This window comes from Canis lupus, chromosome 9 (genome assembly GCF_048164855.1).
Source record: "Canis lupus baileyi chromosome 9, mCanLup2.hap1, whole genome shotgun sequence".
Classification (NCBI taxonomy): Eukaryota; Metazoa; Chordata; class Mammalia; order Carnivora; family Canidae; genus Canis; species Canis lupus.
In genome coordinates this window covers 47,839,209-47,866,096 of record NC_132846.1, presented here as the reverse complement: position 1 = coordinate 47,866,096, position 26,888 = coordinate 47,839,209, and the positions used below count along the sequence as shown (strand labels likewise).

Sequence of the window (26,888 nt, the reverse complement as noted above, 5' to 3'; positions counted from 1 at the left end):
CACCTTATTCTCTTTTTTGTCCTTTTTGACAAACTTGCCATGACTGTCTTCTTTCTGAGAACATAGGGTAGCAAGCTGATGAGCAATTTCATCTGTTTGCCCTTCATGCTCATTGACCCCTGACTGGGCCATTAGGAGAGCCTAGGAGCGTCTCATGCCCAAGACTTGTCAAGTAAAGTCCCCTCACTGAACACGCAAGGTGATAAGGAAGCCCAGTGACCCAGGAGCAGTCAGTGAGAAGCTAAGAAAGTGTCCACTGGGGCAGGCCTTCCATGACTCAGAAATCTACAGTCTCAGCCCACTCTGACATATGAGGCCAGACAGACCCTTCTTCATTCCTCCTCCAGCACAGTGGTGGACTTCCTCTCTCTGAGACCGTTCCTTTAAGAAGACCCATCACGTTGCTTGGCTGCTTTACTTGTTTACAGTCCCAGAATAGTGTGGCTCAAAATACTGGGACCTGGCTTTTTTTTTTTTTTTTTTAATTGGCTAAAGGAGTCATTATTCTTGAGAGATTCTGGAATGGAAACCAGCAGAGGATGTTTTCATACTGTATGAGAATCCTTGACCACAAACTAGCTCTGCTAGTCAGCCCCATTTTTATGCCCCTTTCTTAGACTTAATCTGCTAGTGACCCCTGTGGCTGTGTCTTCTGCTTCCTGGTTTAGGGTACCTTGCTGGGGCTTGATTTTACAGACAGGCTGGCAGAAACCTTTGGGGGCTTAATTCTGGCCGATAGGTCATGAGCCAAGGGAGTCAATCTAAAGTGTGGAACTTCCCCATTTTTGCTCTGCCGCCAGCCAAACGATGACAGTGTAAGGACTAATTTTGGCACTCTAGCTGGTTAGCGCAAGTTCTGGTCAGTATGTGGATATATGTGCTGCTGTATTAACTCTTGGGTGCTGTATAATATAACAAAAAACCCATAGATCTGCTTAGGAGCTGTCAAAATCATAAGCAATAATTGGCTGAGTAGCAGAGGTTCCCTCCCCCGTCATTGCTTTCTACTCCTAGAAACCCAATTAAAAGCCCCTTTTGCCTGGTAATAGTCGTAGGGGGAAGGCATGGTATGGAATTACTGGGAAATGCAGGGTTGAGGATGACTCAGGCAAGCAGGAGGAGGAAAGGGCCTCTATTACGTACCTTCACTTTCTGCCCAGCATCTTCTGAGCCTTCTCAGCCATGGGCTTGTTCAGTTCTAACAGGGTCCCAGCGTTTAACTCGGGAGGCTGTTTTGTTCGGTACACTGTAAAATCTGACCCATATAAGCCATCAGAACCACTGTGAGTCAGCTTTTCAGGGAACCTGTTTTTAACTATTTCAAGTTACCCTCCTGTTTGTGTGATTCTATTTTTTTCTGGTCTGTTACTTTCTTAAAGCGATTGATTTTTCTGGAATTGGGCAAACATTTGGCTTTTGGAACCAGGGTTAATTTAACAGGCAGATTTCTTACTAAGTTGACCTTATGTTTTTCCTGTGGATGCATCTCTCCTGGCTGTAGCATCCTTGAGTTTATCCTTGAGATTGTGTATGACGGAAGTGCTTCTGGTAGCTGGTTTAACTTTCCTGGATGGGGGAGGGGCGGTTTGTGCCTGCTTTGGGAGGAGCTCCCATGAGACCATTTCTGAAGTTAGAACTGTAAAATGTATAGATGAAGAAGAGAAAGAAAACAAGGATATAGGGGGTGCCTGCGTGGCTCAGTCGATTGAGTGTCTGACTTTATCAGGGTCCTGGGATTGAACCCTGTGTCAGGCTCCCCACTCAGTGGAGAGAGAGTCTTCTTGTCCCTCTTCCTCTTCTTTTGCCCGCCCCCCTCCCCATGCTCAGACACACTCTCGTTCTCAGATAAATAAATAAAATCTTTATAAAAAGCAAAACCAAAAAACCCCACAAGGATATAGAAAGTTCCAGGCAAGAATTGGAAGGGCCTATGGGAAGGGATACAGAGGAACTTTTGGAGGTAGGAGAGCATGGATGTTTCCTGGGAGACTGTTTTGTTCATTTCCTTAATTTCTTGATGGCTTTTGGCCAGCATTTAAAAGACTCTTTTCGATTGGTTTGTGTGGTCAGCTTGGTGGTTGCTGGAGTTCTTGGGCAGAGAAGAAGGTATATGTGCCATGCAAAAGTACCTGACTTCTGGCTTGACTTCACTGAAGGATGATTCTACTTTCTGGTATCTTCTGGAATTTTTTTCACTTCCCAATTTCCTTCTATTTGAGACTGAATTATTGCTGTCTTTCCCAGGGAATTTGACTCTAGATGCTAGAATGTTTGAAAAGAACTGTCAGCTTGGTTCCTGCACGTAGTCACAGATGTCCTGAGTTCAGGTTAAGAGACAACATAATACAGAGCAACTCAGCAGTCATAGAGAATTCGAGAAATTCCTCTGCTTTCTAGCCCAATCTTTTCTGCCTGGTGAATGTCATCCAAATGGCTTAACTTATTTTCCATAATTGCTCATAACCTTGTCTTTCAAAGTGCTCAAATTCAGTTTATCTGTATCACTTAGTGACGTCATAAACATAGAGTGTCAATTATGTGCCTTATTAGTTTGAGTGATCTCTATGAAAAATGTTTTAAAATGAAAATTCAGAGATTAAGTGAGACTGGGGGAGGGTGGGAGAGGGGATGCAAGAGGCCTTCATTCCTGAGAAAGCTTAGCTCTTTTATACTTGTCTGTGAATAGAGGCTGTTTGAGGAGGATCCCATAGTTATTTTTGTATACCCTCTCTGGTCCTGCCTGGGTGACCTGCATTTAGTTTGTGGTCATAGGTGACTACATAAGTACTCTTGCCTTTTTCCATCTCAACCTTTGTCAACTCTGTTAAATCTGGCCTATAACTGATGGACAGATGGACAGGCAGAGAACCTGCTTGCTTTTCTTTTTCTGTCTTCTCTTTCTTTCCTACCCTTTCTCTTCCCTCTTCCCCCTTCCCCTTTCTTCTCTCTCCCCTTCTCCTTACCCTCCCGCATACCCTTCCTTTCCTGTTTCCCTCCTTCATCCTTCTCTCCCTCTCTCCTTTCCTTCTTTCTCCTTCTACTTCCCTCTACCCCTTCATGAATTACGAAGTTAAATCTGCCAGTACCAGGGAAAAAAGTTTCTTTCTAGAATGAAATAGAAATGATTTTAGGTTTATGTATTATTTTGGATTGTTCACGGCATTTCTCTTCCTTGCATTATCACAGAAAATTGCAATCACTACACAATTGTTTTTAAAAGGATTGACCTAAAAAGGTTTTGTGCAGCCTCCCTTGAGCACCATATTTTATTTTATTTTTTTTTATTTATTTTTTTATTGGTGTTCAATTTCCTAACATACAGAATAACACCCAGTGCCCGTCACCCATTCACTCCCACCCACCGCCCTCCTCCCCTTCTACCACCCCTAGTTCGTTTCCCAGAGTTAGCAGTCTTTACGTTCTGTCTCCCTTTCTGATATTTCCCACACATTTCTTCTCCCTTCCCTTATTTTCCCTTTCACTATTATTTATATTCCCCAAATGAATGAGAACATATAATGTTTGTCCTTCTCCGACTGACTTACTTCACTCAGCATAATACCCTCCAGTTCCATCCACGTTGAAGCAAATGGTGGGTATTTGTCATTTCTAATAGCTGAGTAATATTCCATTGTATACATAAACCACATCTTCTTTATCCATTCATCTTTCGTTGGACACCGAGGCTCCTTCCACAGTTTGGCTATCGTGGCCATTGCTGCTAGAAACATCGGGGTGCAGGTGTCCCGGCGTTTCATTGCATTTGTATCTTTGGGGTAAATCCCCAACAGTGCAATTGCTGGGTCGTAGGGCAGGTATATTTTTAACTCTTTGAGGAACCTCCACACAGTTTTCCAGAGTGGCTGCACCAGTTCACATTCCCACCAACAGTGTAAGAGGGTTCCCTTTTCTCTGCATCCTCTCCAACATTTGTTGTTTCCTGCCGAGCACCATATTTTAAAGGGCAACCCCTGCCCTGGCCTTGTAGTTCTAGTCTCCTCTCCTGATTTTTTTTCACACCACTTACCACCATTTGATACCATATATACTTTTATTTATCTATTTTTGAGGTTTATTTATTTGAGAGAAAGAGAGACACCAGTACCAGCACACACATGAGTGAGGGAGGGGCAGAGGGAGAGGGAGAGAGAGAGAATCTCAAGCAGACTCCTTGCTGAGCACAGAGCTTGACGTGGGACTACATCTCATGACCTGATCTGAAAACAAGAACTGGATGTGTAGCTGACTGAGCCACCCACGCACCCCTATCATGTGCTTTTAAAAATCAGCTCTGTAGTGATATAGTTTACACATAGAATAATATATGAATTTAAAGTGTATGGTTCTATGAGTTTTGACAAATGTATATGCACATGTATAACCACCACCACCGCAATCAAGATATAGAACATTTCCATCCCCCAGAAATGTTCCTCAGCAGTCACTGATCTGTTCTTTGTCACTATAGATTCGGTTTTCCTAGAGTTTTGTATAAATAGAATCATGTACTGTTTTGTACCTGACTACTTTCTTGTACTGTAAGATTTTGGAGCAGGGGTCATTCATGTTGCTTGTTACAGTTCACTTTTTATTGCTAAGTAGTATTCCATTGCATGGATCTACCACAATTTATTCATCTGTTGACTTGTTTTTTGGTGTGTGTGCTATATATTTTAATTGTTTGAATATGGTCTTCTCCCTGTTAGAATGTAGGCTCCATGAGGGCAATTATTTATTTATTTTTTTATTGAGGTGTAATACATATCACATAAAATTAACCCTGGTAAAGTGAATGAGTCGATGGTATTTAGTACATTCACAGTTTTGTGCACCCACTACTCTGTCTAGTTCTAAAACATTTTATCATCCTGAGGGAAAACCCTGTATCTGTTAAGCTGTCCATTCCAGAAGAATGACTTTGTTGGTCTTTTTAAAATAACTTTTATCATTTTCCAGTTATAAAAACGACAGACCTTGCATGTTAAAATACTGAAAATATGGAACTACAGAGAGTGTGGAGTTTTATCTTAATTTTACAATAAAAGAAGGCCACTAATATCTCAGTTCTTTTTTTTTTTTTAAACATTTTTTTAAATTTTTATTTATTTATGATAGTCACAGAGAGAGAGAGAGAGAGAGAGAGAGGCAGAGACATAGGCAGAGGGAGAAGCAGGCTCCATGCACCGGGAGCCTGATGTGGGATTCGATCCCGGGTCTCCAGGATCGCGCCCTGGACCAAAGGCAGGCGCTAAACCGCTGCGCCACCCAGGGATCCCCCCCCTTTTTTTTTTTAAAGATTTTATTTATTTATTCGTAGAGATACAGAGAGAGAGAGAGAGAGAAAGGCAGAGACACAGGCAGAGGAAGAAGCAGGCTCCATGCAGAGAGCCTGACATGGGACTCGATCCAGGGTCTCCAGGATCACACCCTGGGCTGCAGGCGGCGCTAAACCGCTGCGCCACCAGGGCTGCCCATCTTAGTTCTTTTTAATGTTGCATTTACTTTTTTAAAGTTTTATTTAGTTGTTTTTTGTTTTGTTTTGGTTTTTTTGCATTGTGTCTCTCTCTCTGTGTCTCTCATGAACAAATAAATCTTAAAAAAAAAGATTTTATTTATTCATAAGAAAGAGAGAGAGAGAGAGAGATAGGCAGAGGGAGAAGCAGGCTCCATACAAGGAGCCTGATGTGGACTTGATCTAGGCATTCCAGGATCATGCCCTGAGCCCAACTGCTGAGCCACCCAAGCCATCCCAAGTATCCAACTCTTGATCTTAGGGTTTTGAGTTCAAACTCCATGTTGAGTTCTGCATTGGGCATGGAGCCTACTTAAAATAGTTTTATAGAGATATGATTCACATACTATACAATTCACTCATTTAAAGTATACAGTTAATTGGCTTTTAATATATTCATGGGTATATACAACCATCACCATAGTCACTTTTAGAAAATTAAAAAAATTTTTTTTCATCAGTGATTTTTGCCTTTTCTATATATCAGCATCTAGAACAATATTTGGCATATAGTAGGTGCTCAGTATTTGTTGAATGAATGAAATGCATTAATGAGACTCAGTTTAATCATTAATTCAGTAAACATTTAATAAGTGCCTCCTATGTGCTGACAACTGAGGACACTAGAAAGTGACACTCAGATGCTGAGCTTGCATTTGAGGAGAGGACAGTCCAGTGGTAATAGATGCATGGAAATATGGTGGATCATGTCAGAGTGGTATAGAGAGGATATTATGGAAATTCAGAGGGGGGGGGGATACTGCTGGAGGGGTTAGTATATTGACTTTATTTTATTTTATTTTATTTTATTTTTTTCATTTATTTGGCAGAGAGAGAGCGCATGTGTGTACACAAGCAGGAGGAGTGGCAGGCAGAGGGAGAGAGAGAGAGGGAGAAGCAGGCTCCCCCCTGAGCAGGGAGCCTGACGTGGGGTTCAATCCCAGTACCCTGGAATCATGACCTGAGCTGAAGGCAGATGCTTAACCAACTGAGCCACCCAGGCACCCCTATTACTGACTTGAGATGGTTCCTGTTGTGTTGTTTCTTCACCAGGGCTCCGCTATTGCATTTTGTGTAGCATAGAAAGCCGGCCCTGTTCAATCTGCCTCAGACACCAAAGATTTCCTTGTAAGGCTGTGTTATCTATTAAGATTTTTGACATAAAATATGAGGGGAGCATTTTTAGTGAGTCTGTGGTATAGTAATAATTATTGGAATCATGTCATTCTTTGGAAGACTGCCTTTTTTTTTTTGGAAGACTGCTTTCTAATGCATAATGTATATAATATGTGATCTCATAACAACTTTAATTGAAAAGATATATCCTTTTGAGGGTGGGAAAAATAAGTATTGAGTAAGAATCTTGTTCCTCTATCTATAATTCTTTAATGAGAGTGCACTTGAAGCCTTCCCTTGGAAGGGTTTTTACTTGGGATAATGGAATGAAATTCTGTGATGGCCGTGATAACTCTGGCCTAGAGGCAGACCAGTATAACTACAGAGATAATGTCAGCTAGCATTTCTAGCATTTACTGCCTGATTGCACTGTGGAGAGTGCTCCATGTGCAATGATCTCGTTTAATCCTCACCTCAGTCCTCTGAAGTAGATTGTGTCATTATCCCCTTTTTATAGGTGAGAAAATTGAGGCCCGGGGAAGTCAACTAACTTTAAGGTTATTCTGAAATCAGCGAGTTGTAAGAGGCAGGTTGGGCGAACCCTTCATGGCAAAACTATAGTGTTCCCTTCCCCAGAGGGAGTATAACATTCAGTCATTCATTTATTTAACATATATATATTGATTTCCTATTATGTGTTCACACCCTGAACTAGGGCTACAGTGGTGAACTACACAGAACAAACCCTGGCCAGCATGGAGTATGTTATAGTTGGGAAGCTCAGAACCAGGAAGAAGGGAGAAAATGTTAAAAGGGATGATGGGTGGGGAACAGAGACTTTGAGCAAGGCTTGAGGGAATTGCCCATGGTCTGATCCAGGTGGAGGCAGACCTAGACCTAGCTCTCTTGTCTTCTCTCTGGCCTGGTGCTTTTACTGCTAAGTCCTAGAACCTCTACCAGAGTTTATGTCTGTTTTTTAGCTGGTCAAATATGGGTATGCCATGCCACTTAAGAGGGGGGCTGTGTCTCCCCACTGCAGGCTCCTTGGAAGAGCCTTCTAGGGTGATGTGGGTCTAGGGTGATGTGGGTCTAGGGTGATGTGGGTCTTGAGGATGACTTGGTATTTCCATTCTGTCCTCAGATCTCAGCTTTGCTTTGGAGAAAGCTTTTTGTTCAGATGTAAAAGGGTAGCTTAACAGGGTGAGTTGGGTGAGGTCAAAGAAACTGATCAGGGAGCTAAAAATGACTCTCTTTAAAGAATTCAGTTTTTTTTAAAGATTTTATTTATTCATGAGAAACATAGAGATTGAGAGGCAGAGAGACAGGCAGAGAGAGAAGCAGGCTCCATGCTGGGAGCCTCGTGTGGGACTCTATCCCGGGACTCCAAGATCACGCCCTGGGCAGAAGGCAGGTGCTCAACTGCTGAGCCACCCAGGTGTCCCTAAAGAATTTATTTAATGGATCCTTTCTACATACTGACATTCTCTTTCTTGCTGGAGTAGGAGGGGAGTGGCAGGCAGAGTCTGGGAGGCTATATGTCCAAAGTACTGCTGGTAGTTCTAAGACAAGGGAGAATTCCTGACCTCTCAAGTAATGGAACACTTTGGGGATACTGGAATGGAAAAAAGTGATCTTTGCCCTTACCGAATGTGCTCAAATGTGTTTATGAAGCCAACCTCATGACTTCAGTGGTCTTAGGAAAACATTTGATTGGGAAACAATCGTGTTTTTGTATGAAATTCTGTGGACACATACATAGATAAACACAAAGTTGCACACTTTCTTTTAGGATAGAATGAAAGGAAATCATCTAGACTTGCTGGGTTAGAGAAACAGGTTTACTAGAACTTTCTGACATAGGGGTTTGCTACTGGAATGAATCTCCTTATCATTTGGATTATAAAAATAGGCTACTGATCTGTTTCACATTGTTTTAGTAAAATCTCGTCTGAAAATTAGACCATGGACTTAAATCATTGCCTGGAGTTTTTTTCAACATGACAAAAGTAGCTCTGGATGTTTTAAAAAAATATTTATTTGAGAGAGAGAGAGCACGTGAGCTCATGAGTAGGGGCAGGGGCAGAGGGAGAGGGAGAAGCCAGACTCCTTGCTGAGCAGGGAGCTCCATCCTAGGACCCTGGGATTATGACCTGAGCCGAAAGCAGATGCTTAACCAACTGAGCCATCTATGTGCCCCCATTTTTTTGTTTGTTTGTTTTGAGAAAGAGTGGTGGGGAGGGGTAGTGAGAGGGGGAGAGAGAGAATCTTAAGCAGGCTCCATATGCATTAGGAAGCCCCTCTAGGGGGATCCCTGGGTGGCTCAGCGGTTTGGCGCCTGCCTTCGCCCAGGGCGCTATCCTGGAGTCCGGGGATCGAGTCCTGCGTCGGGCTCCCGGCGTGGAGCCTGCTTCTCCCTCTTCCTGTGTCTCTGCCTCTTTCTCTCTCTCTCTCTGTCTATCATAAATACGAATAAATAAATAAATCTTAAGGAAGCCCCTCTAGGAGGTTCGATCTCAGGATCCTGAGATCATAACCTGAGCTGAAATCGAGTTGGATGCTTAACCAACTGAGCTACCCAGGCGCTCCAGCTCTGGATTTTTCTAGGAAGAGTTCCCTTACCTTCCACTTCTCCTTTACCTCCCCAGGAAAGGAAAATGTTACTGAAGTTCTAATATCAGATCAGTGCCAGACACTACATAAAGCTCAGTACCTGTCTGCTGATTAAATGAAATAATCAAGTTCTAGCTTCCTTTTGGGATAGTCAGCCCAGTTCTGGTGATAATGAGAATCTAGTTTGATTTCTTTGGGTCCTGTCTCTTCCTCTGAACCCAGCTAAAAATGGAGTGAAAGTGAGATAAATCGGAGACCAGCATGTAAAAGTAATTTTAGTAGGAAGTTCCCTTTGGCAATAACTATTGAACTAGGCTAGTTTTATTTATTTATTTATTTATTTATTTTTTTTTTTTTTAGGCTAGTTTTAGAATCTTGATGGGGAGGTATACAATTATCTTTGTTGGTACAGGGGTGGGATCTGTTACAGGCCTTGGGTTGTGATGGGTTGGTAGGAGCCACCAAGCTTCTTAGCTCTTTGTGTGACTTTGGGGAAGAAGCTGGGTTTTGCCCTCAGCCGCAGGGAACTCCTTTATAAAAATTTAAAGGACTGTATGATTTTAGTTGGCACAGATTACATCCTTTTTGTCTCTAGAGGCCAGAGTTGAAAGGACCTCAGTGCTGAGCTACTTTCCCCTGTAGTGTTTTCTGGTGCCTTTGGGATTTTGCTTCTGTGGTGTGCATGCTCTGTTGAATTTCCCTCCTTCCAGTGCTCTCTACTTTAGTCCCGTCCTCATCTCTTGCTTTTTCCCTTTGCAGGAAACAAAGCTGTTTTCCCTCAGAACAAAGCTTACGTGGTTATTCTTTCTGGAATGATTCTCTAAGGGCTAAGAAGGAATTTCTTGATGAAGGTGGTCATCATTCCCATTGCCTGCTTGGGTCAGAGGTTCCCTGCTGGACACTTCACTACCATGAACTGCTCTGAATTCTAAGTTGGAACAATGGAGATAACTGAGCACCGTTAATATTTTATATCAGAAACCCTGCTTGGAACCCTATACAAAGTGAAAAGCTTCGTGGGTGAGATAGAGAGGTGTACCATTTGGGATCTTAAAATCTGTGGGTGTCAGATGGTCACTTTACTAAGAGTCAGCTGTAAAGCCAGTCTTAGTTTGTTTTGCTGAGACGGAGAGGTCAGGAATTATCAGAGCTACTCAGGGAGTTCTTTCATTTTCAGGTGGGATCAGTTGAGCTTACCGCATGGCTGATTCATCCCCTGGATGAGCAACTTCTAGGCAGCAAGCAGGTGCAAGCCCAGCCGCTCCTGCTGTGTCCCTGGATGGATTTGCAGTGGGCTGGTCTTCAAATGATAATGGGTAGTATTTTGTGAGCACTTACTGTGTGCCCGGAAATGTGAGCCCTTTACCCTTTATCTCCTTTAGCCCTCTCAGTATCCCAATGGGCTGTGGCCTTTTACTGTCTCAGTTCCCTGAGACCTCAGTACTGAAGTAACTTTCTCAAGGCCATGCAGTGGCAAAGCCAGGAATGGAATCTGGGTGTTTCTGACTCGCCTGACGTCCAAGAAATGCTCTGGTGAGCTCTGGGAGAGCAGAAGGCAGAAGTTGGGAGGGGAGGCTTCCCTGTGGTGTTAGGGCCCAGGAGCACTTCAGGCACGTAGAGCTGGGTGTGGTGGCCCTATGGCAGGGCTCAGAGTCAGGTAAATTCTTTCGCTCCAGGAATGGAGCAGAGGGGGTCATTGATTGCAAACTGGCAGAACGAGTAGAGCAGGAGCCTTATTCCTTTCTGGCTCCTTCCTTCCTTCATCAAAGGGAATCTTCTTATCTTTTCTTAGCCTTTTCCTCCCCTGACTGGAAATCAGTCTTGATACTACTCCCTTGGCCACTCTTTCCTTTCTGGCTCAGGGGAAAGAGGATGAGTTGAGGAGTGGAACAGGGAGCCAAATAATGTGGAAGGCAGAAGAAGGAAAAAGAACTGCAGTTCCAGTTAAGCAGGCATTTTCTCAGTTTATCGTTTCCTTTGACTAGTGACCACCAGCCAGTCAAAGTAGGCAAAGATGGCTCTATCTTTATTTTACATGTGGGGAGAAAAATACCTTCAGTACATGGTAAATGATTATCCAAGGCTTGTCAGTAGAAAAACCAGCCTGAGGGCTTTGAGCTCCTTTTACTGGACTAAGATGCATGTGCCTACCACATGAACATGTATGTTTAACATACCCTGGGACACTGGGTGCCAAAATAAAACTCCCACCTGCTGACAGGGAGTTTTATTTTCATCCTGAATGAGTTGTTTCTTTATTATGTACATCACTTGGAGGGTACTCACTGTGAATCCTGAGACATTTAACTGTGTACTGAGAGGCTTCTGCATGCCCCTTTTTCAGGTGCCCCCATTAAATGCCCTGGAGAGCAGTCGTTGCTCTGTGCAATAACAGAGTCACGGCAGGGTAGATTTCCAAGGGGAGAAAGTCCCTAGGCCCAGTCCTCTTCCCCACGACTGTGTGAGAAGGTGCTGGCTCTCACAGCTGGCCACTCTGACCTTATCTGACTCCTTGCCAGTAGAGCTTTATGGAGCTTTTGTTCTTTTTCTCTTGCGAGTAACCTAGCTGTTTGGGACCAGTGAGTGACATCAGTCCAAAATGGGCTGTTTTGTGTAACTTCTTGTTCCATGAGCACATCACCGGGTTTATTGAATGCTGCTGTGTGTTAAACCCTATGGAGGGGATCCCTGGGTGGCACAGCGGTTTAGCGCCTGCCTTTGGCCCAGGGGCGCGATCCTGGAGACCCGGGATTGAATCCCACGTTGGGCTCCCGGTGCATGGAGCCTGCTTCTCCCTCTGCCTATGTCTCTGCCTCTCTCTCTCTCTCTCTCTCTGTGTGACTATCATTAAAAAAAAAAAAAAAATTAAACCCTATGGAGGATACAGGGTGGACAAAAGTGATTAGGCAACATGCATGACATTCATTCATTCAGTAACTAAATATTGAGCTTTTCTTATATTCCAGGTTGTGTTCTAAATGCTGGGGGTGGAAAGATAAAGTAGACACAGTTCTGCCCTCATGGATCTAGCAAAGGCGCTGTCATTGCCTTGGGTAAATTATTAGCATTGTCATTAACATGAAGGCCATTAATAATGTAACAGTGATATGATTAATAGGATCATGAGTAGTTTATTATCTTGATGAGGTTGTGGAAAATGATGGCTTATATTATACTCATGGTCTGTCTACTTTTCTCTAACTACTCTTTAATAAACCAGCAGACTCTTGGGAATCAGGAAGTCATGTTTTCTCTTGTGGCTGGAGGTTATTAGGTGTAGAGATTCATCACTCCTTGGTGGAGTAGAACATTTGCCTGTTTGGATTAGGAGCTTTGGCTGTGGGGTTCTATATTCTAAGATTAGCGGCCCTGAGCATCTTTCAAGGGGGTTCAGTCTGGGACACAGAGGAATTACGGATGGATGAAGTTTGACCAATGCATTTTTTAGTATAATCTCCATTTTATATATTTTTTCTGGAGAACAGCTTTTCTTCAGTCCTTAAGGATTTAGCTCCTTACATGGGCTTTTGTGGACAATGTGGGATAAGCACCCACAGGTCTAAATCGGGGTGGTGTGGGGTGTTTGGTTCTCTAATGCTTCATGAGAATGATTCCTGACTACCTTACTGTATGTTTTACATACAGCTTGGGAAACACATGGGTGTCGAAGACACTTGCCTTGGAAATGTCCCTGACGGCAATGGCCTGTGCAATGTTCCAAATAACAAACGTAATGTTCTCGCCCTTGGGCACACAGCAGGTACAGTTGGTGCAGCAAATAGGTTGCATGTGGCCGTGGCCCTTTTTGGCATGACCATTATTCCTTCTTGGTTGTCTTGGAAACAAAGACCTGATGGAGCCATTTCTTTTTTTTTTAAGATTGTTATTTATTCATGAGAGACAGAAGCAGAGACATAGGCAGAGGGAGAAGCAGGCTCCAGGAAGCTTGATGCAGGACTCGATGCCGGGATTTGGGATCACACCCCGAGCCAAAGACAGATGCTCAACTGCTGAGCCACCCGGGCTTTCCAAGCCATGTTTTTTTATTTTTTAAACTTTTTAAAAAAAGATTTTATTTATTTATTTATGAGAGACACCGAGAGAGAGAAAGAGAAGCAGAGACACAGGCAGACAGAGAAGCAGGCCCCATGCAGGGAGCTCGATGTGGGACTCGATCCCGAGTCTCCAAGATCATGCCCTGGGCCAAAGGCAGGTGCTAAACTGCTGAGCCACCCAGGCTGCCCCCGAGCCATGTTTTTTTAAAAAAATATTTTATTTACTTATTTTGAGAGACAGAATGTGAACTCACATAGGTGGGGGACAGGGGGAAGCAGAGGGAGAGAGACTCAAGTAGATTCCATGCCTAGCGCAGAGCCTGATGGGCTCAATCTCACAACTCTGAGATCATGACTTGAGCTGAAATCAAATCAGACACTCAACTGAGCCTCCCAGGTGTCCCCCCTCCTTTTTTTAAATAACAACTTCATTGAGATGTAATTTATATACCATATATTTCACCCCATTAGAGTGGGCAATTCAGTGTTTTTAGTATATCCATAAAGTTGTGGAACCCTTAGACTATTCCAGAACATTTTTATCAACCCAAATAAAAGCCTCATATCTATTAGTAGTCACTCCCTAGTCTCTCTTTCCCCCAGATGTTGGTAACTCCTAACAGGCTTTCTTTTTTTTTTTTTTTAAGATTTTATTCATTCATGAGAGACACAGAGAGAGAGAGAGAGAGAGAGGCAGAGACAGAAGCAGGCCCTACACAGGGAGCCCAACGTGGGACTCTATCCTGGGTCCCCAGGATCAGGCCCTGGGCTGAAGGCAGCACTAAACCGCTGAGCCACCTGGGCTGCCCCCTAACAGGCTTTCTATTACTGTAAATCTATCTATCTGCCTGTTGTGGATATTTCATATAAATGAGATCATAGAATATGCAGTATTTTGTGTCTGGTTTCTTTCACTTAGCATGATACTTTCAAGGTGTGTCCACGTTGTGGCATGTAACGTACTGCATTTCTTTTTATGGTTGAACAATACTCCTGTGTATGGAAACACCACATTTTGTTTATCCTTTCATCAGTTGATGGACATGTGAGTTGTTTCCACCTTTTGGCTATTACGGATCTTGCTGCCATGAACATTTGCGTTCAAGTTTTGGGTGGATATATGATATGTTTTTCGTTCTCTAGGATACATACCAAGGAGTGAAATTACTGAGATATGTGGTAACTCCATGTTTAACTTATTGAGAAGCTGCCGTACTGTTTTCCAGAGTGGCTGTGTCCTTTTACACACTCAGCAATGCATGAGCATTGCAGTTTCTTCATATTCTCACTAACACTTATCATTTTTTAAAAATTTTTAAATTATTATTTTTAAAGATTTTATTTTATTTGTTTCAGAGAAAGAGAGCATGAGCAGAGGGTAAGGGCAAAGGGAGAGTGAGAAGCAGACTGCTCACTGAGTAGAGACCCTGATGTGGGGTTTAGTCCCAGGACCTGGGATCATGACATGAGCTGAAGGCAGATGCTTAACTGACCGAGTCACCCAGACATCCCTATTTATTTTTTTAAAGTTTATTTATTTAAATAATCTCTCCTTCCAGCGTGAGGCTCGAACACACAACCCTGAGATCGAGTCGCACACTTAACTGAGCCAGGCAAGCACCCCAAATAGCTATGCGAAATTTATTTATTTATTTATTTATTTATTTATTTATCTATCTATCTATCTATCTATCTATCTATCTATCTATCTATCTATCTATCTATCTAATGAGAGATACAGAGAGAGAGGCAGAGATACAGGCAGAAGGAGAAGTAGGCTCCCTGCAGGGAGGCCCATGTGGGACTCGATCCCAGGACCCTGGGATCATGACCTGAACCAAAGGCAGACGCTCAACCACTGAGCCACCCAGGCACCCCTATTTTTAAGATTTTATTTATTTGAGAGAGAGATAGAGAATGCACAAGTGGGAGGGGCAGAGGGAGAGGGAGAGAGAGAATCTTATGTATACTCTATACTGAGCATGGAGCCTGACTTGGGTCTTGATCCCAGGATCCTGAGATCATAACCTGAGCTGAAACCTGGCTTAGCTGACTGAGCCATCCAGGCACCCCCTCATTGTGGTTTTAATTCACATTTCCTTAATAACTGTGGTGATATTTTTTCATGTGCTTATTGGCCATTTGTAAATTTTTGGAAAAATGTCTATTCAAATTTTTGGCTTAATATTTAACAAGTTTTTTTTTTCCTTGTTGAGTTAGGAGTTATTTTTTTTTTTTTTTAAAGATTTTATTTATTTATTCATGAGAGACACAGAGAGAAAGAGGCAGGCTCCACGCAGGGAGCCTGATGTGGGACTTGGTCCCAGGACTTCAGGATCATGCTTCTGGGCCGAAGGCAGGCACTAAACCACTGAGCCACCCAGGGACCCCCAAAAGAGTTCTTTATGTATTCTGGACTACTTAGACCCTTATCAGATAAATGATTCACAAATACTTTCTTCCATTCTTTGGGCTTTGTTTTCGCTGTCTTGTTGGTATCCTTTGCAGAATATAAGTTTTTAATTTTGATGAAGTCCATTTTGTTTAATTCTTATGTTGTATTGCTTTTGGTATCATATCCAAGAAGCCATTGCCTACCTAATCCAAGGTCACATAGATTTGCTCCTATGTTGTCTTTTTTCTTTTTTTTTTTTTTTTAAGTTTAATTTATTTGAGAGAGAAAAAGAGAGAGGGAGCACGAGAGGAGGGAGGGGCAGAGAGAGAAGGAGAAGCAGACTCCCTGGCGAGTGGGGAGCTAGATTTGGGACTCAATTCCAGGACCCTGAGGTCATGACCTGAGCCGAAGGCAGATGCTTAACTGACAAAGCCACCGAGGCACACCACTCCTATGTCATCTTCCAAGAGTTTTATAGTTGTAGCTCTTTTGTGAGCACTAAATTGTGCCGCCTGAAGCTTTGGAAGTTCCTCTTAGCTGTTTGCTGGGGGAAAGGCTGGGTGGGAGCCTATCATCCTGGGGCTTCTTTTCTTTGCCACGTTGACAGTTTAGTCTAGGATCTTGACCTTGGGAAGCATTTATTGTTCTTGCAAGTTCTCTATTATGCAGTTTATATTTCTTTTCTTTTTTCTTTTTCTTTTTTTTTTTTTTTTGAAGGTAACAAATGAAGAGGACTTTATTAGGAAATTGGACTGTAAACCTGATCAGCATTTGAAGGTGGTTTCCATTTTTGGAAATACTGGTGATGGAAAGTCTCATACTCTAAACCACACTTTCTTTTATGGCCGTGAAGTCTTTAAAACTTCCCCTGCCCAGGAGTCCTGCACCGTGGGGGTGTGGGCAGCATATGACCCAGTCCACAAAGTAGCAGTGATAGACACAGAGGGGCTCTTGGGGGCTACAGTGAATCTCAGCCAGAGAACTCGACTGCTGCTGAAGGTCCTGGCCATCTCAGATCTTGTCATCTATCGAACTCATGCAGACCGGCTGCATAATGACCTCTTCAAGTTCCTTGGGGACGCCTCAGAAGCTTATCTGAAGCACTTCACCAAGGAGCTCAAGGCTACCACTGCCCGCTGTGGCCTGGATGTCCCCTTGTCCACCCTGGGCCCTGCTGTTATCATTTTCCATGAGACTGTTCACACTCAGCTGCTGGGCTCTGGTGAGTAGACAGAGGGCTGTGTCCCAGGTTGACCTTTGTGGGTGTGAGGAGGCAGCCGTTGGGCTGTAGCACTAACTTGGTGGAGGTGGATTGCCCAGCAGAATTTCTGCCTGGGCAGGATGGGAGGGAGTGTTTGAAGAAAGGTGGAGTGAGCAACTATGTCAAAATCTGCTTCTGGTCAGGATGAGGATTGGGGATTACTGATTACCTTAGGCAATAGAGAGATCCTTGGTAATCTGGTAAGACCTGTTTTCCAGGGGTGGTGGGCATGAAAGCCTGCTCAGAGTAGGTTCAAGAGAGAATAGGAGAAGAATTAAGGTTGTGTAATATTCCACTCTTTCCAAAAGTTCTATTATAAAGGGAAACAGACAAATGAGATGATAGCTGGAGGTTAATGTGGGATTTCAAGGGATTTTCCCATCTTTAAATTGAAGTTGTGAGGTATTGCAGATATTTTTTCCTCGTGGAATGCTTCACGAGGTAGGGAACGATGCAGATGGAAAGAGCAGAGCAGTTGGAGTGAGCCTCACAGGGGTGGTTGGCCTTAGAAACATAGCCAGTCCCTCCATAAACACAGGAGAGAAACACTATATGGACGCAGTTGCAGGTGATTGGTGGATACAGTATGTGTGTGAGAGCTGTCCTATTGTTTCTCTTACCTTAGAGAAGTAGGAAGCAAAATCATGACCTGAGGGAGGATGAGGCAGCAGGTACAACAAGTAATTGGACACAGGTGGGGACAGTAGGGTCAGCTCCTAACACAGTTGGACCATTTACCTGTTTTTTTTTTTTTTTTTTTAAATTTTTATTTATTTATGATAGTCACAGAGAGAGAGAGAGAGGCGCAGAGACACAGGCAGAGGGAGAAGCAGGCTCCATGCACCGGGAGCCCGACGTGGGATTCGATCCCGGGTCTCCAGGATCGAGCCCTGGGCCAAAGGCAGGCGCCAAACCGCTGCGCCACCCAGGGATCCCCCATTTACCTGTTCATTCAGGCAACAGAGATTGTTTTCTTCCTTTCTTTTATTTTTTTAGAGAGTAGGGGAGGGGCAGAGGGAGAGAGAGAATCTGAAGCAGACTGCATGCCCAGCGCAAACACAGGACGCAATCTCACAACGCTGAGATCCTGACTTGAGCCAAAATGCAGAGTTGGACACTTAACCGACTGAGCCCCCAGGCGCCCCGTCAGTTAGAAGAGTTCAAGTGCACAATGCCACATGCTGAGCACTGGGGCACTGAGGCAATTCTCATCCACGAGTAGCCCACAGCCCAGTTGGGGAGACCACGTGTGCTCTTTTCTGTAGCGATGTAGGTCCTGGAGGTGTGGGAGTACAGCACAGGGGCTCTTCACACCACCTAGGGGATCTGGGAAAGAGGTGGTGTTTGAGCCTTGACATGTGGGTTGGTAGGGCAGGGGAGGAAATCTGCTCCGGAAAGCACAAACCCCTGGTGGCTTGAAGGAGTGTGGATTGTGTCCAGGAAACTGCAGGTTGTTCTACAAGAGTCTCCCAAGTTCCCTTTCAGCCCCTCAGTGTGTGTGCCACACAGCATCCTGGTGATCTTTCCACAAGCTTTATTTATAATTTAGATCATGTTATTCTTCTGCTTACAAGGCGCCAGTGGCTTTCACTACAAACTCATCATGATGTCCTTACTCTGAGTCCTGTCTGTGTCTCTGAACTCCTTCTCTGGTTTTCTCTCCTGCCGCCTACCATGTGCCCCCACCATGCACGTGTGTGTGCACACATGATGTGTGTGTACACTCCCTCTGGTAGCCACAGCGGCCTTTTCTGTGTTGGCACCTTTGCATATGCTACTCTGCCTGGAACACCGTTTACTCAATAAGCCATGCTTCAGATTCGACTCAGCTCCCACCCCCTGGGAGCCTTGGCCGACTGTCCCCTGTAGAGTGGTCCTTCCTGCACCCAACTTTACACTCTTACTGCATCACTCTGTTCATTTGCATCAGGGCCCTGATCACTATCTGAAATCATCCCATATGTTTGCTTGCTTGTTTTTGTTTGTCTCCCATTACAACAAGAAACTCCAGGAAGGCAGGAACCTTGTCTGTCTTAATCTACCACTATCTGAAGAGCCTAGATGAGTGAGTGCTTGACACTCAGAGGTTTGTTGGATGAATAAATAAAGAGGCTCTCACTGTGTCTGAAGCACAGACTGTGTGAGAGGGAATGGCGGAGATACTTGGGGGTCAGATCGTGGATTGCCTTGACTCAGTTGTTAGATATGATAGGAGCCCCTGAAGGAATTTAAGCAGGGAGTTATACAGATCTATATTTTCCAAAGATCACACAACAGCCTTTTGCAGGATGAACTGTAGAGGCATGCCTGGAGGCAGGGAGGCAGGGAGACCAGCCAGGACATTACCATGGTGCTAGAGGAGAAATGATAGGTGTTGAGCCAGGGCAGTGGCACAGGAGGGAAAGTGGAGAGACGGGGGCCATATTAAAGCATTAGGATCAGAAGGACCTGGGTCTAGCAGGAAGATGAGAAATCTAAATGTTCTAGCTAAGGGTCCTTAGCAAGTGATTCTGAGGTTAGGAGAGAAGGCTGGAAATGCCGATTTTGGGGTGCCTCCCATGATCTGAATTTTTATGCTGCTTTTGATTTTTACAGCTTTGGTAAGAGGTGGGTTTAATTTCTTGTTTAGGATTTTTTTTTTAAAGATTTTATTTATTTATTTGAAAGAGGGAGAAGCAAGTTCCCCGCTGAGCATGGAACCCAGTGTAGGGTTTGATCCTAAGACCCTGGACCATGACTTGGGCTGAAGACAGATGCTTAACTGACTGAGCTATGCAGGCGCCCCTCTTGTTCAGGATTTTGAAATAACCAGCCCTTCACAAATAACTTTTTTTTTTTTTTTTGCTTTGTACCATGTTTTGCTTTGTACCATGTATTGTTTTAAAAAAAAGCAGTGCGGGGGGATTCCTGGGTGGCTCAGCGGTTTGGTGCCTGCCTTCGGCCCAGGGCCTGATCCTGGAGTCCTGGGATCGAGTCCCACATCAGGCTCCCTGCATGGAGCCTGCTTCTCCCTCTCCCTGTGCCTCTGGCTCTCTCTTTCTGTCTGTCTGTCATGAATAATAAATAAAATCTTAAAAAAAAAAAAGCAGTGCAAAAAAAAATTAAAATAAAAAATAAAAAAATTTAAAAAAGCAGTGCTAACTTTACTGCATCCTTGTTATTTGGCTCAGTTGGTAGCAGCCCATTTTACAGATGAAGAAGCTAAACTCAGAGAACTTGAGTTATATAACAAGAGGTTTCCAGCTAGTAAGTTGCAAAATTGGGGTTCAAAATAGGGTTTCCTAACTCATAAATCGAGAGCTCTTTCTGGAATACTGTTGCTCCTTCTTGAAACCTGGAGATGGAACCAAGGCAGCCGGACTTTATGCAGGATAGAGAGGTACCAGGATTGTGGGCAAATTGATAATTTGAGTTTTTTGTCTCATAGACTTTGATTTTATTTAATTTTAATTTTTTTTTTTTTTTTTTTTAGCTGAGAGTGAGCAGTGGGGAGAGGCAGAGGGAGAGGAAGAGAGACCATCTTAAGCAGGTCCACACCCATCAGGGGGCTCCATGTGGGGCTTGATCTCACCACCCCGAGATCATGAGCTGAGCTGAAATCAAGAATTGAACGCTCAAAACAACTGAGCCATCTGGGTGTCCCACTTTCTGACTTTCTTTTTTATTTTATTTTATTTGTATTATTTCTACAGAATTTATTCATGAAAGACAGAGAGAGGCAGAGACATAGGTAGAGGGAGAAGCAGCCTCCCTGTGGGGAGCCCGATGTGGGGCTTCATCCTAGGACCCCAGGATCATAACCTGAAACAGAGGCAGATGCTCACCACGGAGGCACCCAGATGCCCCCCACTTTCTGATTTTATTTGATCCTCTTCTTTTTTTGGACAGAGGATTCTAGGTGGGAGTTAGTAGGCAAAGAATTCTGTGTTTTTCAGATGAGTAGAACCAAGCTCCTATAATCATTTTGGAGCAGTGATTTTATGTCCAGGGACAAGGTGTGAGGTGATGTTGGGAGGGAGTGAGGGTGACCAAGCCAGCACCTTGAAAAGTCCACTGCCACAGGAAAAGTTCAGGAGGAGATAGATTTAGGGATGAATTACAGAGTTTGGCTACTTTTTGATGACTGTATCTTTAAATTTGAGTAAGGCCATACCTCCAGTATTAATTGGAGTGATTTTGTTGTTGTTAAAATATTAAAGGAAATTAAAAAGTCCTTGTAACATATATCTCCAAAATATTTATTGAATTCATTTGTACTACCACTCTACAAATTTCTGGATAAATATTGGTGAAACTACTCTCAGATACTCTGGCAGTTTGTCTATAGCTTGACCAGCATAAGATCAGCGTGTTTAAAATTTTTGTGTATTTTAAATGTTCATTAGCAGGTGACTGGTTAAATACATCCATAGGATGGAGGACTATGTAGCTATGAAAGAGAATAAGGAAATTTTCTAGAGTTTATCATGAAGAGAACAGGTACTTACAGTACGTAATTAAGTGATACAAGCAAGTTGTGTATATGTGTTGATAACATATGTAGGAAAAAGAAGTAGGAGGGGCAGAAGAAATATATTTCTTTTATGCTTTGACATGTTTGAATTTCTTTTTTACAATGAGCAGATTTAAAAATGGCTTTCCCTTGAAGTATAATGTACATATAGAAAAGTGTACATCATATCAAAAGTGTATTATTGTGATAAATTTCATAGTCTGGATGTACCCTTGAAATCAGTACCAGAAAATGACCTGCCAATACTCACTTCATGGGGAAGCCCTGCTCACGCTCCGTTCTAGGCAAGGGTGACCTGAGTTTTAACAGCATAGATTAGTTCTGCCTGTTTATGCCTATTTATATAGAGACTCAGGCTACATATTTTTAAAATGCAAGGCAGATTTTTTTTTTTAAAGAAAGACCATCGTTCACATACCTGTTTCCTTGTCCAGATCACCCCTCAGAGGTGCCAGAAAAGCTCATCCAGGACCGGTTCCGGAAGCTGGGCCGCTTCCCTGAAGCCTTCAGTTCCATCCACTACAAGGGAACGAGGACTTACAACCCTCCCACTGACTTCTCTGGGCTTCGACGTGCTTTGGAGCAGCAGCTAGAGAACAACACCACCCGTTCTCCCCGGCACCCAGGGGTCATCTTCAAAGCCCTGAAGGTCAGTTGGCTCCTGTCCCAAGTGCTTCTCATTGGGGTACTTGTGGGTAGTGAGAACACTCAGCTCCCCTTTTGTTGGTGCCAGGGATTGGAAGCTGGGGCTGGAAATAGAGGTTGTAGGGAAAGGAAGCACAAGAGTGGAGTTAGCACACCTGTTGAGTGAGCTCATCTTGCTAAGATCACGGGCACAGAGAAATCTTGGGTTATATAGTTAAAAAGTGACAGGTCTCCATGTCAGAGAAAAACCAGGCTTTTGGATAAATAGGAAGAAGCATTTGTCTCTATATGGTATGGCCCAGCCCTGGTGAATTGACCTTGTATTGAGCCTAAGTTATCTGAACAGGACTCACTGTTTTTTTGGGTTTTTTTTTTTTTTTTTGTAAGCTGTATTAATTTATTCTAGAGGGCAATTTTTTGTGATCACCGTAAATCATAGAAATATCACAGGTAGAAATTTCCCAAGACAAAAAAACAACAAAGAGACACAATAATAATAATTGCTGTTTATTATATACCAACATTTAGAGGACTGTATATGGATTAGTTCACTTAATCCTTACCTTACCAGTGTGCCTGGCCAGCTCAGTTGGTAGAGCATGTGACTCCTGACCTTGGGGTTGTAGGTTCAAGCCTCATGTTGAGTGTAGAGATTACTTAAAAATAAAATCTTTTAAAAAATCCTTACACCACCTCAGTGTGTTAATTACTATTACCATCCTCATTTTGCAGATGAGGAAACTGAGGCACAGGGAGGTGAAGTATTCGGTGACATACAGTTACTAAGTGGCAGCAGGTATAAATCCTGGCTGGTTTACTCTAGAGCTCCTTATAACCAAGAAGAATCTGCCTTTCAACAAGTATAATAACATATTATTTCCTCTCTAGAGACTGTTATTCGTGAAAGGTTCTGAGGCTGGGGCTTGTTTTTTCTTTACTTAAGAGGGAGATTAACAAGTGTCCTGGAGAAGATAAAGGTAATACTGTTACTTGAGACTTTAACAGAATCTGAAATTTTGCAAATGAATTTAAACAGGAGTAATTTTTTTTTTTTAAGATTTAAAAAAATTTATTCATGAGAAACACACAGAAAGAGGCAGAGACACAGGCAGAGGGAGAAGCAAGCCCCTGGTAAGGAGCCCAATGTGGGACTTGATCCCTGGACCGGGATCACACCCTGAGCCAAAGGCAGATGCTCAACCTCTGAGCCACTCAGGTGTTCCTAAGCAGGAGTAATTTCTTCTTTGGAACTAGATGCTGTTCATTGTATCACCTACAGCCATGTCTTGTGCCCTAAAATTCACCTTGTAGACATCAGTGATGTGAGGCCTGTCTTTTGGGAAACATACCTAAGCATTCCATCGTTGTCCTTTAAAATCAGGCAAATTGTTTTTCTTGTGTATCTCAGCAGTAGTATCAACAAATTGTTTTGATGATACAGTAAAATCCTGTTATAAAGCACCCTGCTGATCCACAGAATTTGTTTCCCCATCCTGATGGTTGATGCTTGCTTCTTTGTAACAGAGACCCTGCCGCCTAGGGGGACTGCAAACCCTCCAGCTACAACAGATGCTGTATAACCTGTCTGAGGCCCTCAGGGGTTAGATTGTTGCCCTTCTTTATCAAGTGGCATCTTAGGCCTCTCAAGTATCTGGGTAGGTGGGATCACTGTGCTAGGTAATATCACTTCACTCCCACAGCAATATGGTTACTCTACTATTCCTACTAATAGCTGTGAACAGGCAAGAAATCACTAGAACAACGGCAGGGGTAGTGGTGGTGGGGTGCATAGACTGGGGTAATAGAAAAGTATGAGTTAAAAAATGATCACTGGTTGTTGGAAATTGCTTTTTTTTTTTTTGGAAATTGCCATTTTAGAATTGACTAGATTGTCTCAATGAAATCTTGCTGTCTTAGCACAATACATTGGTCAAAGCATTCCCTTGGCCCGGTAAAAGCTGGGAAAAGGGATCCAAAAAGGAATGTGAAAGTTGTTGATACCATTATGGGAATAAAAATTATAAGTTTAGAACAGTTTGTTCAGTGATCCATTTATATTGTGTTTGTCTAAATTCATATCCTCTGATTTAATTAGGAATACATGTTAAGTATAGAAAATGTTGGATACTACAGTAGAATTACAGCACTGAAAACAAGGACCAACCACAGCCCTCCACCTAGGGATAGCCACTGTTAACATTTTATTATGTGCCCTTAGAGTATGTGTTCTGTGCATTAAAAAAAAAAAAAAACATGTGGCTTGTCATTACATTATAGATGTAAACTTGTAATCCTTTCTCTGTGAAACATCATAAACGTTTTACTGTATGATTTTTTTTTTCAGAGAGAGCGTGTGGGGGAGGGGCAGGAGAGGGAGAGAGAATCTTAAGCAGGCTCCATGCACAGCATAGAGCCTGATACAAGGCCCCATTTTATGACCCTGAGATCATGACCTGAGCCGAAATCAAGAGTCGGACACTTAACTGACTGAGTCACTCGGTGCCGCAACACTTTACTATATTGTATGGTTTTTATAAGTAGTTTTGGTAGCTACACAATATTTCATTGTCTAAACATACAAAAATTACAATTGTCAGATAAGCGATTATAAGTAAAATTTTACTATTATAAATAATACCACAACTAAATACCACAAATGCTCTTTCTGTATTTGGCATTATTTTTCTTGGTTATATTCTCTTGAAGTAGATTGTGTCAAAAGTGCGTGTGTGTATGTATATACGTACATATGTATATATGTACATACACACAGTGAACATGTATTTCTGTCATTTCACATAATTGGACATGGAATCCTATTTAGGTACTTTTGCTTATTTGATATCTTTGTTTCTATTTTGCCTATTTTTAGTATTTCAGGGATTTTACTTCAATATAATCTCTGATCTTTACTGTGTATGTATTTATTTTAGTATTCTTTATAATGAATTCATCAAAGGGATCCCTGGGAATACTGCTGCTTTTTTGCAGTTTGTGCACAACACTGTTAACCATGGCTGCAGGCTTAGGACGGAGGAGCAGGAAGGAAGCCTTTGGGGCAGTGCTGGGCATGTGGGACCTGGGGAGAGGCTGGGAAATGTTGGCAAGATTGGAACTAGGGATATGAGGATGCCTTGAGGACTAGGGGATAGGGCCTAGCGCTGGGAGGGATGGGAGAGAGGGGTTTGGCATAAAATGAAGAGGGCTCTGGTGTACACAGGAACAGACTTTGGATGTGCTGATTTGCTCAGTCCGTTGAGTTTTTTTTTTTTTTTTTTTTTTTTTTTAGTCCGTTGAGTTTTTAAAAGGTTTGTAATGGGGTACAATGTAGACCATTAGTGAATCGGGTAAATTGTATATGAGAGCTCCTTGTATCATTCTTCCAACTTTTCTACAAGTCTGAAATTATATCAAAATGAAAAGTTACCCTTAAACAAAGTTTGTGATCTTTGCATCTTGGTTGCTTTAGGTCAGATGTTTGTGTCCTCCCAAAATTAATTTGTTGAAACCCTAATGCCCAGTGTGATGGTACCGGTGGGCCTTTGGGAGGTGATTGGGTCATGAGGATGGAGCCCTCATGAATGAGATTAATGGCCTTGGAAAGAAGCCCCAGAGAGCTCCCTAGTCCCTTCCAGCAAGCAAGGACACAGTGCGGAGGCACCATCTGTAAAGCAGAACCTGACCTTGCTGGCGTCCAGATCTTAGGCTTCCAGCCTCCAGATTTGTGAGAAATATATTTCTGTTGTTGAGAAGCTATCCAGTCTGTACTGTTTTGTTTTAGCAACCTCAGTGGACTAAAGACAATGGTTAAAAGCTTGGATTCTGGAGTCAGACAGACTTCTGTGGGAATCCCAGTTCTGCCATTTACAGCGAGTTGGTTTTGGCAACTTTGTTTGTTGGTTCATTCATACAACAAATAAAAGAGCACATCTATGTGCCCAGTATAGTTTGAGGTGCTGGAAATATGGTGGAGGACAAGGTAGACAATAACTTTGTCCTTATGATATTACTCCTTCGAACCTTTATCCTTCATCTGTAAAATAGGGATAATAAAAGAATTTTCCTAATGAAATTGAGTGAGGATCAAATAGAACAGCACACTTGAAGAAACTAAGTACCTGGTATCTAGTAAATGTTCAATAAGTGTTAAATAGAGTGGATAAAATTAAGGAAAAAAACTGAAAAATGATTGTATTTGAATAATTCATGAAACACATACTTCTAATTAGATTTGAGCTTAAAGTATACTTAGATGTACTGGCCAGTGTCCTTGAAGTGGCTCAGAGGTAGTCACAGTGGAAGATTACACTCAGGCATTGCAAACATCTTCAAAAGAGCCTGGATCCATACTGTGGTGTACAAAGGGCTGTGAATCTGATCTGTATAAATTTTAATGACAAGGCCAGTGGCTGGGTTCTACAGTTCCTCAGGTTTTTCTGTAAACTAACCCAGCTTAATGTTTAAATTAGGCTGTCAGGGGCACTGAGTGCTGTAAGCAGTAATTAGTGCTCAGAGATTTTACCCTGAGGGGACTTGGAGGTCGTACCCCAGGCCAGTTTGTTAGATGATTTTGAGAAAAAAAGTTACACTATGCTTATGAGGTGATAAGTTTTCTGTAAATACACTGAGCCTGGTCAGCTGGAGTTGTAATGACTCTTGGTCACTGGTGTCCACAGAGTTTTCACCTGGATCCTATGTTTTCTGTCTTTCGGGGTGGAGATGGGGTGTGGGACCTGCTGCTTCTGTGCATGGGAAGGAGTTAACTGTTCAAGCATGTGTCT

At 42.9% G+C, this 26,888-nt stretch overlaps 1 protein-coding gene across 1 annotated transcript in view; it reads left to right on the top strand.

The window, feature by feature from the left end:
- ZFYVE1 (zinc finger FYVE-type containing 1) overlaps nucleotides 1-26,888 on the top strand; it is a 54,412-nt gene that overhangs the window by 9,489 nt on the left and 18,035 nt on the right. Inside the window, exons 3-4 of the mRNA XM_072839169.1 lie at nucleotides 16,406-16,910; nucleotides 21,897-22,111. Of these exons, the coding sequence (XP_072695270.1) occupies nucleotides 16,406-16,910; nucleotides 21,897-22,111 (720 nt within the window). The remainder of the gene's footprint in view (nucleotides 1-16,405; nucleotides 16,911-21,896; nucleotides 22,112-26,888) is intronic.